A 25,651-nucleotide genomic window follows, 5' to 3' on the forward strand; every position below is an offset into this window, starting at 1 on the left:
ACTCATCAATTCTCATGGGCTGCAGTGAGAAGATGATGCATAAATCATAAGTTTACTACTCAATAATAGGAAATGATTTTACCTTCCACATTTTTCTTGAAGTCTTTGGTTGGGGGGGGGAAACAGGAATCAGTCTGCTGTAAAGGGTCTAAAATCAGTTTTCACACCTGTTTTATATGAAAGGGTGTATATTTTAGTAGTACTATTTTCCAAATTACACATGAATTATAGAAATAACTGTATTTCTCAATTACATAAAAATAACTGTATTTCTCAATTACATAAGCTTCATTTCTCTACACAGCACATTTTGTTTATTCCTAAAAGGTTTTCGAGACATATAGTATTAGATGCTGAATTAGGAAATAGAAGTTAGATGTTCAGTTTTGTTTTATTAGCACAAGGAACTTTCTTATCTATTGAGAAAACACACTGCATGCTGGCAGATCAAGTACAAGGAACAAATTCTCAGAAAAATAAACCCAAATTCTAATCAGCAAAACCACAACTTAAATTTCACAAACCTCAATTTTGTTTTTTTTTCAGTGGCTTTCTCAACTTTTACCAGAGCCCAAGTGTTTGAACATAAACACCTCTACACAAAACAGACAAAACTCAGTGGTTAATTACTAAGATGGAACATGCCAGTTATGCTTAATTGGCCAAATCTTAGATTCCTCTTAGAAGCTGTCAGTTGAGCCTTCTCCACAAATTTTTCCATTATCCAAAGTAGCCTCTTCATTCCCCACAAAACAGAAGAATCTGTCCACAAACCCCACAGCCTCAGCAATGAAACAAACTGAGCATAGGTCTGTACTTGCTGACACTGCCTTAAGGAGAACATTTGTCCCTACATGTGAATGACATAAAACTCTGCTGGCAGAGGCTAAAACAAACCCTCCTAGTTTCATGTAGAAAATACTTAGGTTTAAGAAAGTACAAAATTTTCATCTCCTATGAGATGTCATTTCACATGAACTTGGTAAGAAAGCAATAAAACCCCATCAGCTATGTAAAAAAAATTTCCTGCTTCTACTTTCATTCTGATTAGGATATGCATGATGGTAGTGAAAATATTTCACATTAATCAGATTCAAAACAATGCATAAACTTTAAATGTTATATTTTTTTATGTCACCAGTGTCACCTATTAAAAACAGGAAGGATTTTAAAATGTGACTTGCTTATTGCTCAAGATACTATTTCCACTAAGTGAATCTGTGATTACATTGTTTTGACAAGGAGAGGGAAAGACAACATGTCTATTGCTTCTAACATTAGTTTAAAAATCCTGGAAAAATAAATTCGTAACAAATTTGACCTAGAGGGTTGTCAGTTAGATTTCATTTGCAAGATTGGTCCTAACCAAATTTATTTTGAAAGTTCAAATAGACTTAAGCAAGCTCTGATGGAGAGGGTGGGTTTCTTACCCATTTCTGAAAAGCTAATTGAAGAAGCATATAACAGAAAAACATCATTAGCTTTACAGGCCTTCAAACTCTCCTGGCTATGTGCTCAAACAGCAACACTGTTGGGAATACGATCTGGGGAGAGGTAGTAGTAAGGGAGCTTCTTGTTCTTGTTGCGCTCGGTGATGGTGCTGACAATCTCATCCAGATTCTTGCGGAATTTTGCCATAGCCTCTTTCACTGGCTTCTCCACGAAGTGTTCATCTGGGTACATGCCCAGAAACAGCTGATTGGAAAACACCAAGAAACCACACTTTGAGAAAGCAAAGGCAATTAGTTTTCAATATTATGCCATTTGGCAGGACACCACCCAAAGCCTCTGCTCACAAATGCCTCTATTAAAATAGTATTATCAATATTTAAGTTAGCCTACACCTTCCCTCTATTGCTGGCTGCTTCTTTCCATCCCTGCATCATTCTGTGGTGCTGGTTGAGGGGTCTATATGGCACTCCTTGACCTGAGGAGACCTCATCCACTGAAAACCATGCACTTGTATTCAGGAAGAGGCCAGTCTGACGAGCTTCCTATGCCAGATCTCTGTATAGCCACCCAAACATTTATGCTGCTAGAAAAAAGGATAGAGGGGAATTCCCAGCCAGAGGCTTAAAAGGAAAATGACTACTTCATTCAGTGACAGTGGAAGTTTCTGTTGACTTCAAACTGCTCTTCAGAGTTCAATACAACAGTTGCTTTAGTCAGCTTGGACTCTAAGGGTGCTCTGAAAAGTGCACTGCCAAGATGCACACTGGCATTGCTTTGGGCACTTTGGGCACTATTTCCCATAGTACAAGCTTCTCTGCTAGTACTGCTTTCTTCTTACTGAGAAACTGAATTTAAAGTACCCTCTGTCCATCATCTTCTATTTAAGGATTTCAAAACACATTCTCCAGAGCACTTGCATGAAACAACCTGGTACCTACAACCTCATTTTACATGAGGGAAATGGCTACAGACCAGGCATGGCATTACATGCCTGCAAAGCCTTCTGTAGGCTTGTTTTGTTTTCACTCCTCACTTGCCAGGCACGAGCCACAGCTGTAGTGCACATGGCACAGGAGCAGATTTTCCAAAGGAACAGGACATGGGGACACAGCACTGCTGTACCTTCTTCCCCAGCACTGCAGGGACAACTCTTATGCCTCTGCAGCCCTCTGCCTCCCACACCAACATCCTTTTCAAGCAATGCCATGCTCAAGCTTAAGAACTTTGATTATAGCTGAGACAGCCTCAGAGTAAAAATACAACTTCTTTCTCAGAGCTGGTTTGCATCTGGCAGAACACAGGCAAACCCACAGCACTGACACGTCTCCACAGAAAGGTGAAAATGGCCAAGTCAAGCATGGGCAGCAGAACAGTCTCATGAGTCTGTGCAGTCTTGCCGTGGCCCTCATGGTCTCACATCTCCAGCACCTAGAGCAGGGAGGTTGACTTACTTCTTTGTCCTGGAATTGGCTCAAGGCCCAGACAGCTCCAAGATGCCAACAAGAACGTCCCCTGTCTGGCAGACTCTCCACAATCTGCTCGATGGTGACTGTGCCCTTTTCTGTTGGGGGAGGGCAGCGCATTGTTGGTGGGGCGTTGGGAATCCAGGAGCACCAGTCATACTGCACAAAGAGCAGGAGACCACAGTGAGAACCTGCAGTGGCTGGTGCTTAGGAACACACCAAAGAAAATCAGGAGTTCGCCAGCAGGGAGTTTGCTTCTGTAATAGGAGCCCCTCAGAAAGAGAAGATACTAATGACAGAAAAGTTCTAGAGAAGAGCTGGTGACAAGGAAGTCCCTACTGTTTTGCTCAGGAGTTGAGTTGGGTAATCTAAATGGGAGAATCTATTCTGCCAACCACAGGCATGTGCCACACAGCCCAAATTCAGCAGATTGGCTAAGGCCTTAAATATTTTATTAAACAAAGTTCCCTTCTGATAACCTGAGGCGATTGCCTTTACTCCAGCTTCTCTTTTATGCTAAATTTCCTCCAAGAACATGCCCACAGTGAATGCCCACGTGCTCAGATACTAACAGAGATTAAGCATGCTGGTTCATCAAGAAATATGGACTATGGCACACAGATATGGCCACGGTGAGCAGCAGACTGGGAACTCATAGTCACTTCTGGCCTGGTTCAGTGCAGTGAGATGCTGATGACTCATTTTGCCTCAGATATGACCCCGAGTTTTGCCATCATCTAAGATGCTGCAGTTACCAGAACCCTTTCTATCCCTAGCACTTTTTCATTACCTTCTCTGCCCCTGCTCTGCCTGAGGGGAAGCCCACAGCCACCCCCTCCTCCCCTCAGCCCTCTCTGTCTTTTGCTTCCATGGCTGAAGATGCTTTTACTGATGGGCTGCATATCCTCTGTATGACAAATTAAGAGATGGTTTCTTGGTGGTACTTGAACAGACAGGATTTTCTGAGGGGGGCACTGGGAGTTGTCTCAATCAGTTCTAAAGATAAGTTAGAAGGGAACAGTTGCAGAGGTCCCTGATTATGGACATGTCACAGCAATAGTGTGAGTTCATTAGACACCAGGTTCCAGACCTTCTCCAGGGCTCCTGAGCTGCAGGGGTGGACAGGAGGGTCAGCATAAAAAGTGATGTAGGGTATTTGGGAATAACCACCATAAGAAAGATGGTCTCTCTGCTTGTCTCTGAGATGATATCTCAGAGACCACCTATGCCTGAAGTGAGAACATGCAAAAAAACCCCAAAACCAAACCTCATAAAATCATAGAATATCTCAAGTTGGAAGGGACCTATAAGGATCATCTAGTCCAGCTCTCTGATCCTTGCAGAACTACCTAAAATTAAACCATCAGACTAAGAGCATCGTTGAAATGCTCCTTGAACTCTGACAGGCTTGGAACTGTGACCACTTTCCCGGGGAGCCTGCTCCAGTGACTGACCAGCACCCAGTGAAAAAGCTCTGCGACTGACAAAGTGATTTGCTTCTGGCTGTTAAATCTGCTTTCCAAAATGCCTTGATGTTGAAAGAAACAGCATTTGAAAGGCAGGTTGTTACTACAGATTCAGGGCAGATATATGTCAGTCAAGGCAGGCAGGGATAACACAGGTTATCAGTATGTGACACATCAAACATCACAGAGGAAGCTCAAAGTTGCCACTTGGTTTGTAAACTCAAGAAATGAGCAGCAATGCCATTTAAATACTTAAAAAAATTAGTCCCATAATAAAATCAACAAAACTAAAATATATGAGTTAGAACCCCTAATCTGATCTTTGGTACATATGTTGGACTTGAAATGCCTTTCTCAGCTTCCAAATTACTTCAGTTTCCACAGACTTCATGGGGATTTGTAGATGGCTCTGCAGTTATTTTGACCAGAAAAAAAAGCAATGAAATTCTGTACATCTACTAAAAAATGCTTCTCAGACCCTGCCCTGTTAGATGTACCTCCCAGCCCAGGAAGAAGAACAGTCCTCCCACAGGTTCCTACCTGACCAAAATTCACAGCTGCGTGTTGAGCCGATGTAGTGAACATGATCACTGTGAGATATTCTGCCAGTGTCTCTCGTGTCCTGATCATCTTAGGGAACCCTAAATGAAGGAGAAGAAAAGCTTGACCCAGCAATGAAGTAACCCTGCCACCCAGCATTAATGAGAACACATGGGTCAGAGGGCCATACAGCAGTGTCTGAAGAGCAGGGCATTCTGTGGGTCTTGCTGTGTGGTCCAAGAGGAGCTCCTCACCTCTCTGTGCCTTGGCTGTGCAGCTGTAAAAACAGCCTTGCTTCATACAAGTCTCTGAGGCATCACCATTGTTTGCAAAGTAGGTGGTGTTCCATAAGGGAAAGAAAAAGTATAATTATGCCTTTAAAAACCAGTGTTCCTGTCCTACCTACCCTGCAGCAAGGAACTCCCAGAGTCCCCAGGGCAGGGACCTCAGTTGCTCCATTTTTCTTCAGTCTGCAGTGTGAGCAGGGAAGGTTCATGCCAAGGAGGAAGCGACCATGTGCTTGTATTTATAAAGGTCTGAGGTTCAGCAGTCAAGTGTATTGCAAGAAAGAGTGCAGGGAGAGTTGATTTGCTGAAATGGGAAGTGAGGAAATGAGAACTTCTGAAAAACAAACAGAATGAGGAACAGAAATAGTTGCATTAAGCTGTCTTTGAAGGAGAATAATCAGAGTTATACAAAGAAAAACCAGAGTAGTCAGGGGCTAGGGAAATAGTTTGCAAGTGAAGTAACCCCAGCTCTGTATCACTGTACCCCTGTCCCAGCCCAACGTCACTACTGGTCCCAGTATTCAAGCTGCCCCTGCCCAGGCTGCCTGTGCCAGCTGATTCATATCTCCATCACCAACCTGATGCAGAACTCAGCCTGCAAGAGGGAAGAGGTAGGTCTGGCCAGCCACCAAGCCCAAAGAGGAGAGGATGCAGCATCCCCACCTGTGTTCTGCTATTCTAAGTACACTATGCTCATCTTTAAAGGAGTTTGGCATTCTCCCAGTCACAGCAGCCCTCCCAGGGAAGAAACAAGAGCCACAGCCTCCCTCATTTAGCCTCTCATACTTTACAGACCCTGCCAAATCTCCATTCTCTATGATACAACCCTTGGAGCAGCAGCAGTGCAGAAAGAGATGCTGCAAGCCTGGTAGGTTTCCCATCTGTAGTGGCAGTCCTTCCACCAGTGGTGCTTGTAACATCCCACCCCAGCTGGAGCCCTGGAAGGCTCAGGACTTCTCTCATATCAGGATGCTTAGGTCAAGCATGAAGTCCTTACCAGGAGGAGCAACATTTCTAAGCTTTTGCTTAGAAAAACAAAAATGTTTTGTTTTCCTTAGAAAAACAAAAATGAACCTTTGCTTGTCCAGGCAGATAGAAGCGTTTTATCCACCAGAACATAATGATTGGAAACATCACACTTTTGCCTGGACATCTGGCACTCCAATGTGCATGCAACACCAGAGCCATCTGCCCTAGGTCACTGGCCAACAGGTGCTGACAGATTTAAATCAGACAGGACAATAGGAAGAATCCCCAGCCACCTCTATAAATTCCTGAAAATCTGCTTGGAAAAAATGTGTGTGGAAGAGAAAAGCAACGTGTTTAGGGAACAACAGGGGAGTATTTACTCAGGTAGGCAAATTGAACCATGTTATGGATGAGAGCTGTCATGGCCAAGTAATGGTTTGCAAGAAAAGAGAGGCAGTGAGAAGAGACAGAGCAAAGGAAAACATTTCATGGAAATTATGAGTATCTGTTTTTGAAGAGAGTAGAAAAGTTCAATGATGACACAAATGCTGGACAAATGTGAAATGCAGCAATATACTCCTGGGAGATTATTACATGTTCTTATTTGGTGTGAGGTTTGGAGGAGATGATTCAAGGGGCCTCACTGCTCCTTGATGTCCATCAGTCTGCCTGGTGGCTGTAACACACACAGACACTGCCCCAGTGCTTAAAGCATGAGCAGACAAAATCAAAGGCCCTGTCCCCTTTGTAGAGAGATTACACGAGCTGCTCAAGCTCATTATGAGAATCTGTGTCTCCTGAGAGATGGCCTGGGCCAGGGTCTCACAACAAAACCCAGCTCCTTCAGCCCAAGAAGAGAGCAGGTCTTGTGCTGTGCCCTCAGCACTGCTGCCAGCAGGGACTGCACAAGCTGCAGACCCAGCTGGGCCATCCCACCTTACCTGAGGCTTTCACACCCCTCATTCCGTAGACATAAATGTCTTTGACAAAGGCCTGCAGCTCCACATCCTCACACACCACCTCGTCGCTCTCATAGTAGATGTGAATTACATCCTCTGCAAAACTGCAGACAGGAACAAACAAACAAAATGAAAGGAGAATGCAAGTCTGCCATTCCAGAAGATGGTCTTCTGACCTTGCAGATGCTAAACAGAAAAGGACAAGAGAAGGTCTCAAAACCCTCCTATCTTCTTCCTACAAGCAGTGGGAATTAACAAAGGCAACTTAAATTCATTTAGGACTGCAGCATCACTTCTTCCCCCAACAAGATCCTGGACCACACTGCAACCCCTGAAAAATCCTGTGCACTTTATTCTCTTATTTGAGGATTTGCTCCTGCACAGACCTCTGTCATCACATCTACATCCTCTCCTCACTCCATACAGACTCTCTCTTGCATATCCACATGGCTCCCACACTGGGCAGTGGGGTTCCCACACTGTGATACCAGTACCATTCCCTGTGTGTGGGACTCTCCAAAGCTGCCCCTGAATGCCAAGAGTTGACCCCTCCCATTGGATATCCTTTTTGTGAAATACTTAAGTGGTCCAGGAAACTTCTCCTGGGAAGAAGAGGTCTAGAGCTATTTCCTATACAGGAAATAGCCCACTGTTCCTATACAGAACAGCCCACTGTTCACAGCAGACACCTTCCTGTTCAGTTCCTCTTCTCAAGATGCCTCTTCCTAGGAAAGCTTCCCAGGCTAGCTCACCTCTGAAAGACAGGCTCTTAAAACACTAAGATAACACAAGCAGTTTTGAAAGCAGTGAAAATAGGAAATCCTGATTTCCTGAAGAACTGCAGTTCATGACTGAATGACTGGTTAATGGAGCTGTGCTGAGATATTCTGTTAGCTCTGCAGGTACCCTGCTGAATCTCTTGCTAAATATTTTGACAGCAACTCATAGGGTGAAACACTTGACTGTAGAAGCTGACTGAAGAATTGTTACCCAACAGAGATTTATCCCTTAATAAAATAGAAATTTATACATGTTATACATTTATTGAAATTTGGAGACTTTTACAAATCTGTCAATGTGGTTCCTATCAGCCAATCAAGAGCTGCCATTGAGGCAGATAAATAACTGAATAAACATCAAAAGTTTAAGTAATTTTAGCTCCCAGAGGAAATGAAAAGAAAACAAAAACTTAGCAACATGCAGAGAGAAAGCTGCTCTCCATGAGTTCTGTCTCCATGCATTTGGCACTGGTGCCAGGTGATACAGGAAGGGGATCCTCCTCTCAAAAAATGGCAGTATTTCAGACCCCCTTCAATACAAACAGAAGTTAGCATATGAAGTGTGGGTGAGACCTTTTGGGCTGAAATATGTTTGGGTTGGTGTATCTATCTGCAGTTAGATCAGAAACAGGAAGAGGACTAGAGGATTTACAAATTTGCTATGTGAGACTCATGGTTTCTGTGGGAACAACCTTATCAGCTTCCTCAGGCCTAAGCCTTCTACAACATGTGAAGTAATGCTGGAGATAGAAATTATTTCAGCACAAAAGTGAAGACTGATAGCCCTGCAGAGTGTAGGAGATTCCTGGTGAGCAGACACATGCATGGCCATGGGTTCATGGGTCAGGACAAATGATTCACAGCTCCCAGCCAAGCCTGAGGCAGCGTAACATCACCCTCCAGCAAGGTCAACACCCACAAACACTCAAACTGAATTGAGTTGACTAATAATTACCTGGTATTTGAAAGGCATATCTCAATCCACAAAGAAAACATGGAAAAGAGTAGGAGGACAGAAAAAAAGAAAAAGGACCTCATGAAGAAAACAACCACAGCAAAGTAACAACTTCCTTTTCTCTCAAATGGGCACTCACAATTGCAGGAAATATTGCAAGATAAGCCCTTATAAAAACACAGAGAAAACACAGCAGACAAAGATGTCCCCAGAACTTCCAACATTATCCTTGCAACATAAAACTCCTACTTTGGGTACACAAAAGATCTGATTTTTAATGATCATGCTTTTCAAAAGTCATGTGATCAGAAACAGCTGCATATTTGGTAAGCAACTAATGCCATGCAAAAATACGTTGTTTGTTAAATTAAATGTCACTGCAGAATAAGATCTATATAAATCATGCAAAGCAGTGTTTCAGATCTGAAAAGGAGCCATGATTGTGTGGTCGAGCAGCCTTGCAGTACCTCTCCTTATTCAAAATTGCTGCCCTTCCTGATTAAACTCAGACTTCAAAATTTTAAGGCATTTTAAGAAAGGTTTTATTTCAACCAGTTTATACCTAATTTACGGAGTTTTAAAAGAGAACCATCATGGAAGCCAAGCTTATATTTTCAGTCCACAAGAACCTTGATGAGCTCATGTGGCTGGCTCAGAGAACTGAGTCCTCTCTTGGCTTGTGCATAGCTAAAAAAAGAATAACTAAATTCCTTTTGCAGGCTAAATTCCAACTCACTGAATTTCTGTGAAATTCTGTAGAAGAGTACATACTTGTAAAAGGTCCTCTGAAGTACAGAATGCAAGGAAATAGCACTGAAAAAAGCAGGAATTACCAGTCTTTTAAGAGTGTGTGCGTGACTAAGTATTTTTCCTCAGATAAGATATACTGGATGGAAAAGGCACTATGTGACTAACCAGCCCAGATATTGTTTACAAGGTGCCATGAAGATCAAAGTGAGGTCTGTGTCCCTGTGACTTTATTAGCCAATATCTAGAACTATGGTCTTTTACCTCTTTATAGCCTCCCAGACCTTAATGCCATCATCCCGGTAATAGTAGTAGGGGATATCCTCTTTGCTGTCCATTCCTTTAGCTTTGATCTCCTCAGGGAAGCAGAGGGAACTGTAGGTCAGATCCTTCATTGCTTTCTGCACCATTTGTACATGTCCTCCTCCACCCGTAGCATTTGCCTGCAGGAAGAACAGCAAGATGGGAACAGTAGGAGATTGTGTTCCCTTTGTGCCAAGACAGCACTGCAAAACTCTTCAGATAATCACTGTGCAAGAGTTCCCAAAAGTTGCTTTTCTAGCATATGATATAGTGTTGTTGTAGTTGTGACCTTACATTTACTGTCCTCTAGCTTGTTGTTCATCTGCATCAGAACCAACAAATTCTGGAACTCCAGATCTTTGCTGGCAGGTCTTACCCACACATTCATCCCACATGCATGGGGTATGGACATGACACTTCTGTTTAAAGGGATGCAAAGTGGAGTACAGACAACAAGGAAAGGTGTCTGGATTTAACCCCTCTTTTCTGCTCAGGTGAAAAACTCTGAAGCAAGGAAGCTATTTTTGGCCTGGTGCCAGTGGTGCAACAAGGACAGAGGTGTCCTGAAACACAGGCTCCCTCTTTGAAAGGGTTTCAGAAACCTCCCCAAACTTCATAGCACACTCCTAGCATGTTGCCACAGAGACTGCTGTGTGCCAGGCCAATGCAGTTCCTAGATGTGGAATTCCATTTCTCCCAGGGAGCTTGGTGTCACCTGTGAACTTATTGAGGATGCACGCCAGCCCTCACCCAAACCATTGATAAAGGTATGACATACAGCTACATTTCAGTGACTCAGATGAAGCTGAGATTCAATCCTAGCAGGTCTGCTGCTTATGGCAACTCAAGAAGACAGTCTGCAATCCAAACACACTTTTTGTGGTCTCAGAAATCTGTCTTACCTATGTGTCTTTCTGTGATGAAGATTTCCATTTACAATCACAAATCCCCTTGCTCACAGATGAATAACTGAGTATTTAAAAGAAGCTGGGGGCTTAACTATGTGGATATATATGCAGGAATTTATCTGCACTCCTATATTATAAGCCAAAGACACATCAGCGATGAGCAAGATACTGACTGACATTGGCCAGTTCTGATATGGCTACTTAGAGGTAAAAGAGAACATCTTTAGCACAACAAGGCATTGGCTCTGTGTGCATGTTTCTCAGGTGCCATTACTTATGTTTGCCCTTTAATAGAAAGGTCAGGGAACAAAGCAAAATGTGATGATTACAGGATATGTACATATGGAACCATGAAGAGCAAAGAACCATGGATAAGGATGAACTAACATGAACACTGAAGATTCACAAGGAGTTTACCCACCTTGTCAAAAAGGCCACATTCACAGATAAGCTGTTCTCGGGCTTTGGTATTGATGGCTATTGTGAACCGCATATGTGGCACTAAGAGCTGGGAAATGAAACAAACAATGAAAGAAGGAAAATTCTCAATTTGAATTCAACAGCAGCCAGATGTAAAGATTGAAGCCCTGGTGGTTTAGCTGTATCTTATCCTGAAGAGCAGCTAGTTAAACTATTTTCAGCTGAACGATCACCAGAACTTACTTTTGGTTTGTGCAAGTGATGTGATAACCATCCCACCCCACCCCACAGAGACCCTCCCTTCCTGCCAGGACTAACCTTGAAGAGGGGATGCACAGCAGGCAGCTGCCGGAACATGGCTATGCTGAACACCTCTGAGACCAAGTGTGTCCGTAAGAGGTGGGTCACTGTCTGGTGGATGTGGAAATCAGATGAGCGGACCCAAATTTTAGCTAGCAGCCAGTCATAGGTGGCATCTGAAGGAAGGAAGATGGGATTGTCTGGTCCAGGCTTTTGACCAAGCTGAAAGATATAGAAAGAACATGAAACCCCAAGTCCTTCATGTTTAAAATGAGACAACAAACAGTTGACCCTGAGAGCAAGCCCACCTGGATTGCAATGGGTACAATTTTTTTCTCCAGATTCTTATACAGGAGACAGATGGGTGCAGCCAAGTACTGTATTGTGCACGGATCTGTTTTATTGGCATCCACACCATCAAGCAGCTCATAGTCCACAATGAAAATGTTGCCTTGCTGTGGGAAAAAAAAAAAAAAAACCTAACCAAAAAAGCAAAAGAGAAGCATGATGTGTTCTAATGATATGCAAGCAGCTTGGAACAAAGGAATGGGAAGTCTTGGCAGAGACTGATATGAGCCTGGTGGTTACAAGCTACCCCTGGCCTGCTTTTGCTCATGGCAGCTCAAGAATGATGCCATTGAGACAGCAAGAACCATTGCACAAACTATCTGACTTGTGTCTGCAGAGTCTGGCAGTGAGCCTTTCAGCAAAAAGCATCTATGTATTTGGTACTCATGCAGTGACACACAAGCAAGTTCCACCCTGCCAGCTGAAGAGAACCTTGTGTTAATTGTACAAACAAAAGCAAGGGACCACCCTTGTCAACCCTTCTTCAGCATGTTAGTGGGAATGACCCTGCCAGGAAAGGATGAGGGACCTTTCCCCTCTGAGGCATTCAGTCAATCCCTAACCTTTCAGAGAAAACCAGTGACAAAGGACTGTTCATCTGCAGGTTACAGCTCTTCCACTGGACCTGGAGACAGGCATGGCCTGCAGCTGCAGGACAGCAGGAGAAAAGCCAACAGGAGCACTGCCAGCCTGCAGAGACAAGCATCTTTGCCATGACCTATCACACATCCTGAAGAAAGGAGATGTGGCTGAAGGCAGTAAGAACAGACTCTGGAGATTAGAGGATGTGAGAAGGAACAGGTGGAGCCCAGCCTGACCCAGAGCCGTACCTTCACTTCCTCCTCCAGTGTCAGGTTCCTCTCCAGACTGCATTCTACCATATCCATGGTCACAGGCAGCTTCTTGGGTATCTCTGTGCATCTCCGGATCAGCACAGGATTGCATCCATTCAGGAACTGGTAGCCAAACATAAAATCTTCCCTCCAGTGTTGCATCACATATTCTAAAGGAAAAGCAAGCCTACAGCATCAATGTCTGTGCAGCATCAATACCTACTGCATTGTAGGATTCCTCCTTTCGCCCTCACCTTTATGTTATACTGCACTGCCACTTTGAATACAGAAAGCAGCAAGAAAAGGATTCAAAATGTGACAGACTTAAGAAATATCACTGAAGTTAAATGGAGAATTTAATTCTTGCTTCTCACACTGAGAATTATGAAATTGATGATAATTTGTTTATCTATATGTAGAAGAAATGATGAATAAAATATTTCACTTTTATGAAGAATACTCTCTTCATCTGTAAACCACCTTCTCAGGTCTTCCAATCCCCCTCTTCAAATTCACAGGGCATGCAGTACAGAGGGATTAGTTAAAAAACAGGTGGCACAAGCAGGAGAAGGGAAATGCACATCAATGTGTGTAGGAAAAGAACAGCAGTGGCTGGAGCAGTTCTTTTAGGCTAGAGCTGGGTGAAGGAAATTTGGGGGAGGCTTAGGACTCTGACTCAGTAAAACTCCTCATTTGCTGTTTTGCTTGTTTGACTTGCTTTCCCTCTATTTATTTTTCAATTGCTGATATAAACCCAGATTAACATCTCAATAAAATTCTAGTTTTGGATACTCCATCTCTTCATTATTACATATGTAGTACTACTGGATATTTTCTATAGTTGCAGTGTTCTGTTTTGTAATGTCATGTTGTCACTTCAGCTAATTTGAAAAACCCCATTGGTGTCTTCAAGGGAAAAATAAAGGTAGTGAAGTTTTCCACTACTGGCTAGTTTTAAACAAGGCAGGAGTTTTTCTGAAAGCAATTAATTTTTCTAAAAAAGGTAAAAATATTAAAAATATAGGCCCCAAGGGAATGCAGTGATAATTTTTAAAAATCTTAAAACTCACAATGCTTTTTAATAAAGCATAAAAAAAGATAAGTTTATATATAATGACATTTACATGATCTCCATCAACTGCCTAATGAATGCTGCTGTATCTGAAGTCTACATCAAGAAAAAATTACTCAGCACCTTGGACAGAAGCTGCATGACTGAAAATTGCCTTGAAACACCTTCTCCCTGTGTCTGCCAAGGCTTGCAAAAAAGCAAACTGAGATTTGTATTAACATAGCTGAGACTGATGCTTAATGTTTAAATGTCACAGAATTGGAGCTTTCCTCATGAGTATGGAAATGTTATCAATGAAATTAATTGTAGATCATATCTAATTCTTGTGTTATAAATACTTTTGGAAGCAACCTTATTAAATGTAACAAAATAGTGCAATTAATTTTTAATACTTCTGCCACCTTGTGTGCTTGGGTTTATACCCAAGAAAAGCATAATTGCTCTGATTTCTGTGAATTGATCCCTAGGCAGCCTGAAGAATAGTAAAACTTCAGAGAATACAGTTTATTTATTGGAGAGCAGAAGAGCAGGTCAGCCACATCTATCCTAATCAGATGATCAAACAAGACAACTAATTAGTCACTCTGTGATGCAAACATGAGCAAATGCTGATAAACTCACCAGATATTGTGTTGCTGATTCTGACAAAAATCCTCTCAAAATCTGCAAAATCACTCCAGGAAGACTGGAACATGTGCATGAAACGGTTGACATAAAGATTTTCCATCCTAAAAATAAACCAAACAAAACATATCTGGAAAAAAATAATCTCCAGTTTTCTCAATATCCACTCCTATTATTTTCAGTGTTTTTATCTAAACACAATAAACTTTAGTAGTGGAATGTGGGAGTAGCCACCCTATGGAATTATTATTGCAGGCTGTACCTTTATACACAAGGCTGAAAGGCACATCAAGAGCCCAACTTCTGCTCTTGCATTTACAGAACTCCATTCTAGAATTGTTCTCAGCAGCCTACAGTGGCAGTAGGGTTAGTAGTGCTTTAGGAACTATAAAAACTGTAGTCAGAAAAGCTAGTGCTTCACACATTGTCAGTGGTTAACATCAGGTAAGAGTGCTGAGGGCACTACTAACACCAATTCAGAAAGTGATGTGGTGACACAAAGAGACTCAGACAGGAGCACAAAGTCAGAAGATTACCCAGGATCGGGCAGCCACTATTCCTAAAAAAAACAACAGGTAATGTAAGTATCTACACAACAAAGGCCAGACTGGATCCCAAAAGTGTGAGGCCTCAGTTTTTGAGAGCTTTCTATTTATTTGAGCTGCTGGATAAACTTGATGCTCACATCTAACCTCAGAAACCAAGGCTCTTAGTTGCACACATCACATGAACACAGCGGGCTGGGAGCCAGAAATGTCTGACTTCATCTGCTAATTCAGCAAACACAGCACAGCCAAGCAAGTTCCCTTTATATGAAATGACGAGTCCTAAATTATTGCATAAAGGCTAAACTGCTCCTATTAGATGGAAATCATTTACTTTGAGTAGAAGGCAAATAATGAACTTGAAAAAGAAAGCTGGCTTCCCACTCATGCTTCAAACACACAAATAAAAGCACACACAGCACATGAAGATGTGCAGGGCAGACAACAAAGTAAAGTCACAGTGCTGCATGAAAGCCTCCCAAAAAGAATTTGAGGAGAATGCTAGGAGGCTGGATTTAAATAATATATAATATTTAAATCCAGGAGGCTGGATTTATAATCATCAAACATATAGAAAAGACTGGACCAGAACTGGCTGGAGAGGACGAAAAGCCTGGAGAAACAGCCAGTGGCACTCTGGAAGGAGGGCTCTAGACCAGCATGACCACAATGCAGACAAAACAAAGGAGCTGCTTCTGCACTAAGCCCAGATGGGGTGCATGTTGAATGGGCTCTTTCTGCTGCTGCAGATGGCAGTCAAGGGTAAGAGGTGCCTGGAGGCATGTTTGGAAGTAAAAGTCACACAACTGTCTAGGCTAGAACAGGTGATGGTGTCTCCAGAGGTCTTCTCACACGCAACAGGGACACAGAATCACTGTTCAAAAACTTCCAAAGGACTCAGGAAACAAAAATATGTTTTCCTCAAGAAATCAAGTACTTGGAAGTTTCTGGCACACACTAGAAACCAGAGCAAGGAGAAAAAAGTCAGAGTTGCTTGTAGAACTTAATCTGCCCAAATGCAACACTGGTCCAAAATAGCTACACAAGCCTGCATTTCTGGCACAGAATCCAGGCTGAGAGTTTCCATTTGCTAGATAGTGTAGGTCACGTCAGCACCAGGCACCTTCAGGATTATCTCCACCTACACACAATTAATCCTTTAAACTTATAGAGTTATCCACTGCCAATAACATCCAAAAATCCAACCTTGCAACAGCATAAAGAATATCTGAGATTTATCTCCCTCCAAGTTCATTTTTACATTTCCCAAGAAAAAGGGCTTTCCCCTCCCCTCTTCCACATCTTCCTATGTCTCATATAACTCTCCCAGCACTCACATATTCCCTTAAAAGTTCTCCTTGCCCACTGCTACACTTTGCCTTTGGGTTTCAGATGTACCTCTCTGCCATCCTTCCTACTGCACTCAAACTGAAGTCAAGCCCCATGCCTTCCCCCATTCTCCACTCCATTCCTGCAAACAGTTGTTCCAAGCTCCCAAAGCACATGAGGATAGCTAGATAAGGGCTATCAAACTCTTCTCCAAAGATTTTCACAACTCACTTGACCAGAAACATAGGTCTAAATTTTTCAGCCAAATGTGCCAGACAAGAAGCTTTGCCATTGCTTAGAAAATCTGTTTTGTGTCGTATCAGTTATCCAGAATGGCTGGCTGTCAGCAACACAGTTTCAGGTTCCTATTTCATGGGGAGGGCCCCTTACAGCCAATGACAAAGATAGATGTCCCTGCACTCTGTTGAGTCACTTCCAAGTTTCACTTGGCAGTGGCTCAAGCCCTCTGACAACATGCCACAGCCTGGCAGGATGGGATGGGATGGATGGGGAGGATGGGATTGCGGGAAGGGGATTGCAGCCTCCAAACTGCTTATGTCTCCGAGTGGCAATCCTCTCATCTCTGGCATTCAGGTGCTGCTGCTCCTGCATCACTCAGATCTTCTATCTGAGCTGGAGAACAGCTGCTTTGCACTGGCTAACACCATGCTGATTTGACTCTGTGCTGGTAGCGGAATTCAGCTGCTTAAATGAATAAATAAAGTACCCAGAATGCTCTGACATGTAAGGACCACTCTTGTCTCATGTCAGACTATTCCACCACCTGATAGTGTGGTGGGATATCTGAGACAGTGTTGTATGACCTGGGCACTTGAGACAGCACAGAAGGAGACTCACGGGTCAGAGAGGTCCCATCTGCCTCATTGACACTGTGATATTCCAGAGCTCTGCAGGATTGATTATTCAGGCTCATCCAACGGCCATCCAATGTTTTCCTCAATGACATGATATGTGCAAGTGGGTGGACAGTGACTTGGCTGCCCCAAGCAGATTACACTCAGGTGTGGATAACTGATGGGCTGCTCTGAAGAGATTTTCTCCAGCAGGATGTCAAGGGTGCATTGATAACAACCTTTGTGTATGTCACCAGAAAATTCAATTATCACCAGCAGTCAGAGGAGAAAGGTATCTCCAGGGGGCAATGCTGAGAACTGAGTGAGATGCTCAAGGTCTCGGGTGCCTGTAGAGCTGCTGATGTTTCCATCAGTGTTCACCAGTGTCTCCATCTGCCTACAGCCAAAACCATGGCTAACAAGAATGCAGAGGCTCAGTCAGTTCCCAGTGTGAAAAATATAAATATTGATAACTAAAAAAAAAAACAAACAAAAAAAAACCAACAAATCCTTTCAATTCCTACTTTCATACTTTGACTGCTGATCCCGCACTTGGAGAAAATAATCCGATTCTGAGATTCAATGAAACCCAAAAGGTGGTCAGATCCTTACCCTGCCCCAAAAGAGATTCTGCAGACTCTGAAGTCCCACAAACACTTACGCTTTCGTGTAGTTCAGAATGAAGTCAATTCCCTTCTCATTGTCAAACTGGATGTCACGAGGCAGTTCACTGTGAGAATGGGCATCGATGCTCAGGGGAAAGCCTGGATGCCACTCCTTCCAGCTGAGAAAATAAGAGAGGTTTGATTAACCATAAAACTTTATCAGCATGAGAGCTGTGTCCTGACCTCTACTGTTTTGGAGGCTTACTGCTATAAAAGAATTTTGTGTTAGACTCACTTAGGCCAAAATAAGTGATTTACACCACATCAACACCTACCAGTACCCCACAGAATCCTGAAGCAGACTGGAAGGCATCTACTTGGCCACCTACCTTCACAAAACTTGAAGTAACTTAATATCTGTGATATTTTGACACACTTGCCACATTTGGTTGAAACTGGCAGTAGCTTCAAATGTGTTCTGAGGGGAGGGAACAGAGAGACAGCTGCCCAATCCATGCTCATTCTTGGGACTGCACTTCTGCAGAACTGAGATACAGCAGCTAAAACTACACAGGCATGTATTTAGATTCTTTCAAAAGGCCCTCTCCAGGAGTCTTGATTCAACTGTTCAACCTCCTAATGGCCATGGCACACATTCTTTGCCCCATTTTTATTTCAAAACAAAAGAAAGTGAATTGTAAACAATACTGTTTCAATGGTATTTCCAAACTGCCTGCCACTGTGTATTATCAGCTATGCATCAGAATTTTTAGTAGCTATTTCCCTGAAATTACAAATGGTTTTGCCTTCCTTCTTGCATATGTAAATAAAATTTTGTGACACACCTCTTTTTGAACCATATTTTCCTCCGCTCTATTTCCTGTAATTTGTAGGGAACGGCCTTTCTTGTTCAAATGAAATAAACAATACATACACCAAGCCTCACTCCATCAATTCTGAATAGACCCTTTGCCCTGCTCTCCCAATAAAGAGATACAAGTGCAAGAAACTTTTGTTATTTTAACAGAGCACATCTCTAGCAAAAGGCAATGTCTAATGCCTTCTGGAGTTACCCTCTGAGAAAAGCCAGAATTTTCTCATCATGACACTGACTAGGAAAAAATGTCTATGGCAGCATAATATGTATGTGATATATAATACATACGTGTGTGTACATATATATATATATATATGAAACATATATGTAAAATACACATATGTGAGATTTTTATACATCACAATTGTGTTCTGTTAGCACGTTCCAGTTCACTCAAACAGGGCCAGGTTTGCACTGCACCCTGGTGCGGGAAACAACTCAAGCTAGCTTGGTGCAGCAGCCAAAAAGCTCTGGGAAAAGCTGACATGTTCAGATCATGTTCCAAAAACTGTAGTACCGCTTGTAAGAGACAAATGAAATATGCCTTCAAATCTTTCCTGAAGATTTTCCTTGAAAGCACTACAGTGTGCCAGAGGGCCCACACAGAGGCTGTATCACTGAATTTCCATGGAAGTCTCACAGATTGGCTTATCTGAGGCACAAGTATCCATGATGCCACTTGCATCAGGGTGATCGCCACTGTACAATGGATTCCATCTAAGTAAAAACCAGATATGCCAACATGGTAACTTAGGCTTTCTCTTATCCAGCAGCTGAGTAATTAGAGGCATGTGGTAATGGGAATATACTCTGCCAGACTGTGACCTGCTGAGGACAGACCCTGGAGCAGTGGCAAACTCACCGGTACATTTTCTGACGGGATTCGAGCTCTTTGCGCCTGTGCTGCTTGAGGATCTGAGTCTTGTCATCTCGGGGCAGCTTTGCTGTAACAGGGAAAAGAGACAGGGGTTATCAGGCTCCTCTACCTATCACTGCCCAAGTGTTGAGAAGGCCAGCAAAGTTTTCAAACCTTCAAAATTCTGATCTATACCTTTACAAAGTTTTTGCGGGAAATGCTTACATGATCCAATTTAGTACTTTTCAGTGGACACACAGGTCCTTAGAGAATCTGTGGAAGAAGACAAACTCCTGACTTGGTGCTTCCAAGGGAAAATTAGCTCAAACGAGGAATATCAGTCTCAACTGTATATAATCTTGGTTTTCTAATGTAGACATTTGCTGTACATATCTAGTGTTAAATGGTCTGAAGAGAGTCTTGGGAACTAATTTTACAGTTCAGTATCTAAGGGACTTTCCATCAATAAGAGAAACCACAACATTACTTGAGATCATCTTCTCTGCTAAATGACATGTGCAGGAAACATCTCCAAGCTTCTCCCCTTGAGCAATGCTCTCCCCAGCCAGCTTGGGGAAATAATCACATCTTCCAGTCATGAGGACAGAAAGAAAAAACAATGACACTTCTGTTCCAGACATTTTGCTCTAAGAGACTTCCTTAGTGATCAGAGAAAGGGCAAGGTACGAGCCTCACTTTACATACACAAATGTGGAGGCAGATAAAACCAGTAGAAGTTTCATGACGAAAGCTTGTTTGGGGTTCGGGCTGGTAATATCAGAGGTACTACAGCTGACACATGGCTAATGGTTTCCAGGTGGTTGCGTCCAAGTTACCAAGAAAGTTTCACTTACTTTTGTCCTTTGCCTCACCATACTCTGAAAGCCACACAAAGCTGCCTTCCATGGAAGTGGTACAGTTGTTATAAAGCAAATTAAGAAAAATGGAAACACCAAAAATAAACTGACACATAGTTGTCATTATAGGACAAAAGACTTCAAACACAAAATGCCCCAGCCAGGAGTGGCCAAAAATGGAGAGGGAATATAAACATTTATTTCTTACCACCTCACACTTGTTTCAGCTGTTTTCAAGCACTCATGCTGCAGAACACTACAGTAGCCAACCTACCCCAGGTACGAGAGAGAGGAACAGGCAAACATCAGTGACAAATGTCTCCCCAAACCCTGGTCACAGCAAGTAGGTGTCAGAGACACTTAAAAACACCTTTCTCAGTTGGTCACCATTACTTGGAGCAGTCCAATCCATCACCCTGCCTTGTCCTGGACTTGACAGCATGCAAAGAGAATGAATGAAAAGTAAGCTGCTGTTTCAGTTGGCACCTGCTGAGCAACTTTGGGGTTTTCTTTCATTCTCATGAAAACAAGACAATTTACAGGCAATGAATCATGGGCCACTTAGGAGCTTAGAATGAAACAAAGAGGGAACACTAATTCTAATTGGATCAAAAGGGCTTCCAGCAATGGGGATGTGGAGCAGTAAAAAATTTGGCATTAGGGTCAACCTTCAAATTCAAGACCACTGTAACAAGCCAGCATTAGGACTCTTCCTTGTATGTGCTTCCCAAAATATCCAACCCAACTACCAGTGCCCAACAGGCTGCTAGAAAGCATTCCTAGGAGAGAAAGCCACTCTCTAGGATGCAGCAGGGGACTGGCAGAGGATCTTCATCGAAGGGAGAAGACTGTGAGGTATGTGGAGAATTGGGAAGGAGAGATGGAAGAATTCCAGGTGTTCTGCAGGAAATCTGGTTTCTAATAGCTCTCACCTCTTCCATCTCGAAGGACAACCTCCTTTTCGTCTGTAATCCAGCGGTAACAGGGGAACTCCAGGTAGTCACCCACTGGTGTTTTAACAGTGATGTACTTGAGGTACCAGTCATCCTGGTACCAGTATTTTCGTTTCTCAATTTTTATTAGCTGAATTTCTCCAAGGTCTTCTTCCACAGTCACATCATAGGAATCAACCTGCAGAGCAGAATACAGCCAGTGATGCACTGCATATGCAGAAAGCACCCCAGCACTACCCAGGCATACCTAGTCTTTCTCACACAGCTTTCCAGCTTCTGGTGGGTGAAAAAAAGAAAGACCTATTATTAGACTACAGTGCAACAGAAAGATGAAAAAAAGAACAAACAATAACATGCAAAACACTCCAGAAATGGAGAAACATTTTTGGATGCAACCTAAAAAGAGTATTATTCCTTGAAATGTGTGCAAGTCTTAGAAAAACATGCAGGCCAATGAAACCATTCACTACTCTCGTAGCAAGAGCTGAAGGAGGTACTGCTAGGGCACATCTACTCATGCAACTGGAGTGGAAAGATGCTAAAGAGATTAGAACATTGGACTAGGAATTTTAAAGACCATTGTGTGTTAGTTATATATGCTTCAGACTAAGGACAGTATCCAGATCACCAAAATCCACTTTGTCTTTTGCTTCCTGGTCTTCTTCAGTTCTCCCTTTTTAAAATGAGGACAATGGTAGATTTTATGTTTATACAGCTAAAATTTGGACAATTGTACATTTTATGTCTGTAAGGCTCAGATGTACAAAGGAATTTAAGCACAATGTCACACCCAGAGATATGTACACATAAGATTTAAAGCAAAGAGCTATATGAATTGGATCCAAGGAGCTGATAGAAATGTCACATTGACAGCCAACTTTCAAAAGAAACTCATTCCTCTGGCAACAGCCTACATGCCTATATTACCAGAGCCCTAAAGTAGTTACTGTTGGTGTAATGCAAGAAGGACATGAAATTAACCTAAAATGATCCTGGAGGGTTTTAATCTTTTTATGACCTTCACACTTCCAATTTTAATGGCAGTTCTGAAAGGGAAGGCTCCCTCCTGGTACCTCACACAGCTTCTGCTGCCTCCAAGCCAGCACTGCCATGGGCTCACCTCAGATGACAATTTTGCTAATAGATAAAGGCATGTCAGGTTACAGAGAATGTACTAGGTGCAGGTAAGAACTGACACTTGGTTGCTCAAGGTTTCTATGCCATTTGTTGTATGAGGTCCCTTGATAAACACCAGGGTGGCTGTATGGCAAACCAGAGATACAGGGAGCTTTTATACAGTTTGAGGGTAGAGTGAGAGAATAGAAGTAATGAAGACTATTGCACTGTCCAAACTCCTGTACCATGCTGTTCAAGCAATTTAATCTCATGCAAAACCTGAGTCTCTTTTTGAGGAGAGATTCCTACTGGCCATTCTTATATTGGAAAAAGGATGGCACAGACAACTCCTCTTTGTACAAGCATAAAGCTCTAAGTGCAAAGAGCTGCATTTCCTTTCTGGAAATACATGTTAGTATTTTTCTTTCAACAAAAGCAAAAAAGCAGATGAAAGGGGAACAGGAAGGAAAGAGAGAACTGAGGGATACCATTAACTTTGAAATCACTCAGCACCAGAGGAATTTACTCAAAAGACACTTTGAAAGAAAAGAAATTATGACTTTCAACATTGCCTGTGTCCAGGGCTTGAAGTGAGTCAAAAAACTACATCTGAGCTGCCATTGTGCAAATTCCTTCAGGGTTTTCCACATACTTTTCCCTCAGTCAACATTTGCCATGCAAATCTCCTACTCAGATCTTGCCCATGCCCTGTTTAATCACATATAGTAATGCCCAATTTGCAATAATGCAAATTAAGACATTATGAGGAGAATGGAATTACAGAGCCTGGCACAACATTTAGGGAAAAAACCCCAAACCTGGAAAGTAGACAACAATTACAAAATAATGCTGCAAAATTCTGCTCATCCACTAAAAACTGTTTTTGTTTTAGAAAAGGATTAACAATTGAATTGCTTTGCAGAAAAAAAAAAAGATGGTATTGAAAGAAACACTTTCACTTTTCATAAAGGCAGAACTGTGAAAACAATTGCTATATTTTGCAAACCAACAAAACTCAGTCTTCTGGCCTTCTTCAGTTTTAGTTTTCTGGTTCTGTACTGGTATTTTTCTTTTCTTTCCTTCTTTCCCTTGCATAACATACTATTAAGACACAGTGGTTTGGGCACAATATAACCTGAACAGGTGCCTGGAAAAAGATGCTGCATTCCCCAAGAAAACATCCTCAAAACCAAAAATGTGCTACCAAAACCAGTAGCACATTGTACGGCAAGTGAGCCAGACACTTTACAGAACACAGACTTACTCTGATGGTCCACAACAAATACATGCTGAAAAACTGACTGCTGCTAACACCCACACCTCTATGTCACCTAGTATTTCACCCACCATATCACCTAGTGGATAAATCTCTGCTCCCGCTGGATCTGCTCCCACAGCAGCTCCCCTGTTGCTGCTGGGCAGACACTGAATGCTCCATCATGGCATTTTCTCCCTGTGACAGGATGCAGCCCAACCGAATGCTCAGAGTACTGCCAGGCTCTCTATCAGAGCCACCTGAAACCCTCTTTTGCAGCCAGGATCGAGAGCAAACTGCCTGGTCAGTAAAACCCTGGTGGTTGTCTCCTGAGCTGGGCAGGGCTCAGCCCTCCTGGGAGAAAGTGCCCTAACCCTGAATGTGCAGGACAGCCTGAAGTCTCCTTCAACCTCTCTTGCTAATGTTGTTCAGTTTTGCCAAAAGTATGCGACTATTCAGCAGATAAGAGAGAAACAATGACTGGATGTCCACTGGGGAGATTCAGGTAACAATGTCCTAAGCTAATGAATGTTTAATCGTGAAAGAAAATTAACTTCAGTAGCACTGGCTGGTAAATATCTGGGGACCACAACCACACATGCCATCAACACCTACTCAAAATGCTGACTTTTGTTAAGTGTGTCCATGATGTTCAACACAAAAGAGACCACGGACCTAATTCAGGCTGTGAACCACATGGCTGAAAAACCACACCTCAAGGCAAAGCAGCACCATGACACTGAAGACTCACTTGTACATGGGGTGGGAGGTCTAACTTCCAAACTTCTGAATATCTTTTTTAAAACTTTCAAAGTTGTTTCTATCTCATCAGACCTTCTAGAAACTGTGAATTTTGTTTCCAGGTAAAATACACATTTTGGAAAAAGAGGGAAAAAAAGTCTATTATTTCCAGAGTGGACAATAAGCAAATAAATAAATTCCATTCAAAACCAATGCTCTGAGTATAAGCAATTATATTTGCATAGTTGAAACACGGTGATAGGACCACAGAGAGGACAGGGCACAGCTAACAGCAGAAATCTGGTCTAAGAAGAAGAGCACAGCTGATAACCCAGTCACAACTTCATCCTCACACATTCATGCTGTTTTTCAACTTTCTTTGACGCTGCCCTACACATTTCTCTTGGCAGGCATTTTACTTTCCACTAGATGCTCTTAGTTCTTTGTTTAATTCTTTGGAGATAACAGTGCTCTGACTATTTATAAATACTGACCCTAAAAATCACCTATCAACAAGAAACTCACTATGTTTTTTTAGTATTTGTAAAGAAAGTGTGAGGAGATCTGAAAGCCCATCGTAAGTCAGAACCAAAGAGCCCCGTCTTTCCCAAGGTCTGACTGACCGCAGCTCCATCCCTAGGGCAGGGATGCGGATGCCGGGCGGCCGGGGAGGGCAGCGGGTACCCCGGTGTCCCGCTCCGGAGCACCGGCACCCGGAGTCAAGCGCTTAAAGAAAGCCCAGCCCCGCCCGGCCCCTCGGGGCGCTGCGCAGGGTTCGGCCGAGGTGCCGGGGCTGCTGCCCGGTCCGGGGCTCCGCGGGGCAAGGCGCGGTGGTGCCGGTGCGGGCCGGCAGCGCCCGGGACTCACCGCGCCGCGCTCGAAGTCGTTGTAGAAGGGCTTGTCCAGGAGGTGCCTCTCGCTGCAGCCGTCCGTGCCCTGCAGGGTCAGGTACACGTAGTCGTCGGTGCCCGCGAACCACTGGCTGCCCGTGGCCACCGTCACGGTGTAGGACGGCATGGTCCGGTCCCCGCTCGGCACGGCCCCACCGGAGCTGCTGAGCCGCGCTCCTGCCTTCGCCCAGACCCTGCCCAGCGCCGCCGCCTCCTCCGCCACCGCACGGGGCGGCTCGGCGCTGCCCGCCCCTTCCCCGGCCCGGCCCGGCCCCGCACACCGACCCCATCCCGCCTGTGCCGCCTCCGGCCGGCACCGTGTCCTGGCACAGCACCCCTCACCCGAAT

The 25,651-nt window shown here is 43.3% G+C and overlaps 1 protein-coding gene across 1 annotated transcript; it reads right to left on the bottom strand.

The window, feature by feature from the left end:
* Positions 1–170: 170 nt before the first annotated feature.
* ALOX5 (arachidonate 5-lipoxygenase) lies at positions 171–25,430 on the bottom strand. The gene is made up of 14 exons (XM_066554583.1): positions 25,281–25,430; positions 21,281–21,479; positions 19,498–19,579; positions 17,815–17,937; positions 14,423–14,529; positions 12,727–12,899; positions 11,857–12,003; positions 11,567–11,770; positions 11,250–11,336; positions 9,882–10,060; positions 7,119–7,240; positions 4,922–5,022; positions 2,904–3,074; positions 171–1,695 (listed from the first exon to the last, which is right to left on the bottom strand). The coding sequence occupies exons 1-14, from the start codon at positions 25,428–25,430 to the stop codon at positions 1,516–1,518; spliced, it is 2,025 nt and encodes a 674-aa protein (XP_066410680.1). The 3' UTR covers positions 171–1,515.
* Between the last annotated feature and the right edge of the window lie 221 nt (positions 25,431–25,651).

This window comes from Molothrus aeneus, chromosome 8, assembly GCF_037042795.1.
Source record: "Molothrus aeneus isolate 106 chromosome 8, BPBGC_Maene_1.0, whole genome shotgun sequence".
NCBI lineage: Eukaryota > Metazoa > Chordata > Aves > Passeriformes > Icteridae > Molothrus > Molothrus aeneus.